This window comes from Fukomys damarensis, unplaced genomic scaffold (assembly GCF_012274545.1).
Source record: "Fukomys damarensis isolate Sample0158 unplaced genomic scaffold, DMR_v1.0_HiC HiC_scaffold_11, whole genome shotgun sequence".
Classification (NCBI taxonomy): domain Eukaryota; kingdom Metazoa; phylum Chordata; class Mammalia; order Rodentia; family Bathyergidae; genus Fukomys; species Fukomys damarensis.
In genome coordinates, this window is record NW_022900923.1 from 275,409 (window position 1) to 281,582 (window position 6,174).

General features: G+C 33.7%; 1 protein-coding gene and 1 non-coding gene across 2 annotated transcripts in view; both read left to right on the forward strand.

The window, feature by feature from the left end:
• The window catches only part of Enah (ENAH actin regulator), a 131,471-nt gene that overhangs the window by 66,207 nt on the left and 59,090 nt on the right, over nucleotides 1–6,174 (forward strand). The window contains exon 3 of the mRNA XM_033762260.1: nucleotides 1,574–1,751. Coding sequence (XP_033618151.1) covers nucleotides 1,574–1,751 — 178 coding nt within the window. The remainder of the gene's footprint in view (nucleotides 1–1,573; nucleotides 1,752–6,174) is intronic.
• On the forward strand, nucleotides 3,245–3,369 carry LOC117285626. Its single transcript, XR_004516710.1, has one exon. It is a non-coding gene; the product is annotated as a U6atac minor spliceosomal RNA (small nuclear RNA).

Genomic DNA, 6,174 nt, shown 5'->3' on the forward strand with positions numbered 1-6,174 from the left:
AGGAATTAAAGAATAGGCCATTAAAGCCAAATAAAATAGAATGAGGATGATAATACAAATAAGAGCTGAAAAAATCACCTCTCAACCTTTCGGCTAAGATCAAGTGCAGATAAGAGCCGAAATAAATGTAGTGGAAAGCATATATATACCAAGGAGAGGATCTGCTCTAAAGGTCCCGGGGGTTCTGGTTGAGAGAGAAGCAAGTGACGATGTGAGAAGAGGACACCAGCACAAACCCTGTAGGGCAGCAGAGTGAGCCAAGGGTGTCCTCAGCTGGCGTAAGGCAGCAGTTTTGAAAACTTAGGTAAAGTGTATAAGATCCTGGGAAAATACAACTTTACAAAACTCATGAGAAGAAATAGGAAATCTGGACAGTATTACTATTTTTAAATAAATTAAGACCACAGTTAAAAGAATTTCAAAAAAAGAGAACTCTGTGTTCAAGCAAACTGTTTTGTTTGTATGTATGGTTAGCCATTTAATTTGTTAAAAAACTAACACCAACATTACAAAATTTTTTTCCGGAAATGACTAAGAAAGGGATCTTAAACGTTCACGAATACAACAGAAAGGAAATTGCAGGTTAATTTGACGTGGAAATATAAACATCTTAGAGTCAGGCATGCTTCTGTGCTCTGGTGAAAGTTTACAAAACTGCTCACAGAAGGTGGTGTGTACGGGTCACATTAAGGAAGCTTTCCCTCAGAGTATCAGATAAGACAAAAGGAGTATCACTGCATCTTTTCAACATTGCATTGTGAATCCTAGCCAGTATAATGTAGGTAAGAAAGAGAGATAATACTATATACAATTGAAAAGGAAGAAATAAAGCTATCTCTTGCTGATGTGATGGATATATATTGGGAGGAGGCTGAATATAAATTATTAGGATTATAAGATTAGAACGGTTAGAATTTACCATTATATTAGAGTAATAGTTGATTAGAATTAAAAGACAAGTTCAACAAGGCTTCTTAGGACATTGTCATTATACAAAAAGCAGTTTTCATAAGAGAGAAGGAAAAATTTTAAATGTTACTATTTATAATAGTAACAAAAATTTATCAAATACCTAACCATTTGAGATACTGAAACATTTGAGATCAGCATATGGAAAGGTATCAAGTGTCACAGTCAATCTAAATAAAAGGCAGTATATGATATTTATGACTTAGTAGCTAATTTTGCATTACCAGTTCTTCCCAGATTGATGTAAGGTTCAGTGTAACCTTAATCAAAATTCTAAAAATAATTTGGTGGAAATTGATAACCAGAATATACAATGATAGCTTGACTGAGAATACCCAAAGCAATATTGAAGAAAAAAGTAAGGGAAATACCCAGAGACTCTTGTGACTTAATGTAAAGCTACAGTCATTAAAGATACTGTGGTGTTGAGTTCACATATTAACCAGCGGGGCAAAACAAGTCATTTGAGATATGAAAAAAGGTAAGCTGCTGCTGTTAGAAGATGGCGCTGGATCCAGTGGACAGCCTTATTGAAACACTTTCACTTATTCCTTGATTTTGCAAGGTATTAGCTTGACTTTATAAAAAATTAATTGTCTTTTAGGTCGTGATAAATTGTGCCATTCCTAAAGGGTTGAAGTATAATCAAGCTACACAGACTTTCCACCAATGGCGAGATGCTAGACAGGTGTACGGCCTCAACTTTGGCAGCAAGGAGGATGCCAATGTCTTTGCAAGTGCCATGATGCATGCCTTAGAAGTGCTGAATTCACAGGAAGCAGGTAAGCATCCTGCCTCCTGGGGTTGAGCTGCAGTTCTGTGTATATGCTAAAGCCAATCTTGTCAGCATTTAAATCATATATTTATTTGAAGTAATTTTTGAATTTCTTTTGTTTTTTACAAGAAGTTTGAACTTCAGTTTGTATTGACCTCTTGAACTTCAAGTAGGACAAGATCTCTTTCCTCAAGTAAAAACTTCATTCTGAAAGTTGTTTGAAAAGTTGCAGGGTGCTTGTAGGTGGTGTGAACTGTAAATGGTGTCTCCTCTCACACCATGTGTTGCTTATAAAGATATGTAGAAAGAATTCACTTAACCCTAGGATTTAAAAAACTCTGTGTGTGTGTGTGTGTGTGTGTGTGTGTGTGTTTCTGTCTGATTAGCTCAGTTTTGTCTTGGTTTAAGAAACAGGAAAAGAAATTACCAATGTGTGCTTATTTCTTTGAAGAGATAGGTTTTATAAATAAAATATAAATACTAAAAACAAATAAGGTCACTCTAGTCTGTGTTGTATATTTATTTAGTAATGATTTTTATGATATAAATGTATATGAACAAAATATATTTTAATAGGAAATTTATGATCAGGAAAATTTGATATTTTCTTGAATGTATAACATTTCAACAACTTATAAATATGCGAAATTATATTTATGTCTTACTCTGAAAAGGATTGAGGGATGGGGGGAATAACTCAGTGGCAGAGTACTTGCCTAGCATGCACAAGGCCCTGAATTCAATACCCAGCACTGCAAACAAATAAATAAATAGATTGAAGCACCTAGCTCATGTATCAGTCTCAAATGTGACTTTTAGAGCAAGAAGTCATTTTGAAATCTTTCAGAAACTTACATTGATGTACCTGTACATATTTTATATTAGATCTTTAGAGAAAATCATTATCTACAAGTAACTTGGACCTTGTTTTCATATTTTATCCATTTTGAGGAAATAAATGACTTTAATTTATTATGGTTTGTCTCACGTCTAGAGAGCAACATCGAATGGGAAAAATCTACACTGTCTCATGTGTGGGTCCCCTTTGATAGTGCTCTGTACTTCCATTATGGGCATCAGTACCTTCCCAGCATTCTGTCCTGGGTGTAGGATTGCTTTCATTAACACAGAGAAGAAATGAGAGTTGTAGCTCTAATATATTATTAATTAGCTCAGTCACAGTTTGGAGATTTTATGGACAGCAATATTTATCTTCCTTGTGTTTGGAACAGACTGCTGTTATTTTTATTTCTGAGCCTTCTGAAGAATATCCAGTAATATTAAGAAGTAAATGTTATTTAATGTAGTCCAGATTATTGTTCATCTTATTTTTTAACCAAATGAAAGGATTATTTTTACCTCCAAGTATTCATATAGTTTACTTTTAAACTATTAATGCTAATGATTTTTTCCTTCTTATCTTTACCCTCTACAACTGAGTCTTTACTATAGAGAGACTATTCTCTTGTAAAGTAATAAGTATTAAAAAATAATGTTCCAGTGTTGTATGAAAGGAGAGAAGATTAGCACTCCCCTTGACAAGGATGGAAGAGGCCCTTGGCCTGACAACACACATACGGTTAAGGCATTGCCACCTACTTCGTAGCATCTAACCACTGTTTTTTTGTACAGAACTGGATAGCCATATTGTTCTAGAAATGTTAATATTTTTTTTTTCCCATGTATACAGGGGTAACACATCGTACTAAATATGTAAGGTCACATCTACCTGGGTCTGATTACAGAAACTAATAAAGTATTCTCTAAATAATGAAAAAAAGAATAAGATAAGACTATAAGAGCAAGAAGCAATTTAAATATGTTCAGGGACCATTTTCATCTCCAGAATTAAGGATTATTTTAATGTTATATCATTGACTTTTCTCTTTTACTTTCCTTTTTAGTTTTATTTTAGGATTCCCTATTTTTAATGTTCATACAGAGATTTCTTTAACTGAAATACCGAATAGTTTCTTTGGTGTGAAAAACTATAATGGTACACAGGATCCTAATGAGACAATAATGATGTGAAATAGGAAGTAAAGGGCTAAAGGTGTAGGGAAAATGGGAAGGGTGGGGGAGAGGTAATAAGGGAGAGGAAAAAAATATGAGAAACTGAAAAATGGAAATAAAGTGTTTGTAAACGGGGAGGGGAAGAGGGGGTGAAGGGAGGGCAGGGACAAGGGGAAAAAATGAGAATCAAGACCAATTATGTAAAGGTACAGAATCCCAATGATGAATGTAACTGTATTGTATACTTAGGTTGTACGAATAAACTTAATAAAAAGAAAAAGAAAATAATGTTCCACATTTTTAAAAGTTTGATGAATAGGAGAATTGTCCATACTTTCACTAGTTAAACGGCGTTTTTATGTGACAAAAAAATTATAGGATTATTTTTTAGATGGCTTTGATACTTCTCTGTCACAATTTCAACAGTAATACTGTTGAAAGGACTAAAGGAAGGGAGAGAAATATAGGAGAGGCTAGTCAGTGCTAGTTGGCACTGGCAAATAAGCTTTAGATCTGTAGTTTCTTCAAAGAAAACAAAGCATTAAAATAGTTAATTTTCTAAATATTCTAATTTGTTTGGGAAGTGATGGTTTTCATGTATTACTTTGTTAAATTCTAATTTCTGATTTTTGTTAGCATTAGTTGACGTAAGTATAGAAGACTAAGAGGGGGCAGTAGTTGTTTAAAATTAGGAATGTCCAGGGCCAGGGGTTTAGCTCAGTGGTTCCACCATCTGCCTCGCACACACAAGGTCCCGAGTTTGATCCTCCATACAAAAAAAGAAAAAAAACAAATTAGAAATGATACCCTTGGGAAAGGATATCGTTTCTAGTACAGATTCCCAGACTATGAGGGTATGTCCCATCCCAGTATTATTAATTGGCCCCCCATTCATCTAAACGAGCATACCCCATGTCAGCGTGATCATACATTCACCTGCTGAGGCTGCTGGCTTTGGGAGCACAGCTGATACCTTGATGAGCTATCTACTGTCTTTTTGCCAAAGCACATTTGCAAAAGTTTAACTTGTGTGTCTCTTCCCTAAACAAATAATATCCTGATAAAACTGATTAGAACCAAAGGAACACACTTATTCATAAAAGAAACTCAGCTAAGTCTTGCCTGTTTCTTAGTGTTCTACCCGTTTTAAGCCATTTTTCCATATTTAATATTGCTGTTTATATTTTTAGTGTATGAAGTATTAATGTCACTATTAACCATTGCTATTATAGGTTGATCATTTTTAGTGATTTTCAGAATTTTTTTTTCTTCAGGCATGGGGTACCACTGAGCTAAACTCCCAGCCCCAGTTTTTCGAATTTTTAAAGTTATGGTCACCTCAGTTCAAACAGTCTTTGTTGAAGCTCCGTGCTCCAAAAACATGCAGTTTTCTCTGATTAATGTGGTTTTGGGCCCTAGCCACTGAGGCACCTACATGAGTCTCCAGAACAGGATGCAAAAATTACTAAGCCATCTTTTTTGCCAAAACCAATGATCCCCCAACCCCTCTCCCCCATCCTCTAAATTCGCTTTTTTTTTTTAATTAAGGAAAAATACCTTTCTTTGGGGCTAAGCATTTTGACCTTTACAAGATGTTGTGTGTATGTGTAATATTGCTATTTTTTTAAATGAAAAAGATGAGCAGTTAGAATGTTTCCCTTCATTTTGTTTTTAGTATGGTGTGCAATTATCTAATATATTGGAAAGGATAGGAGGTAGTAAATACGGTGGGTTATATTTGGGATTTCAAAAAACAAACCACATATTCTTAACATTTTTGAGAAAGAGCCAAATTATGGTATTCCTACAGTATATTATTCCATTACTCCAAAAGAAATTGACTTAAACTACATTATCCAGACAGATATTTTTGATTTCTGTATTTACCAAGTACATTTTAAAGTTTTTGTAGATAATTGTTAAAACTGCATTGTCAGTCTTTATTGTGATTAGTGGAGGTAAATTTGCACAATCTGTGAAAGGTTTAAATCATTTGAAAATAGGAAATAACTCTTCAAATCCACTATTTCAAAAAGAAAGTGATACACAGCCAGTAAGAGCATTATTCTGGATCTGTTCTATTCAGCCAAAATTAAATGTACCTTTCTAGAAGGAAAGCCTCAATATAGTATATTATGAACTAAAAGACTGCTTTTGTTAGATTTTATTGTGATTGAAATTTTAGTCATATTTTTATAATAAATATTGAAATTTCATTAAATTTTTTTTTTCTTAATGAGAATTTGGCCCAACATATCTTCCAGTGTGAACTTTTATGTAAGTTTTATTCTATCGCTTCTTGGCCTTTGGCTAAGATCAAGTGTAGTACGTTTTATTCTCAATATTATTTAATCTCTTTATGATTAGTTTGCAATTAATTGGATTTTTTTTTTTTTTTTTTTTTTTTTTTTCAGGTC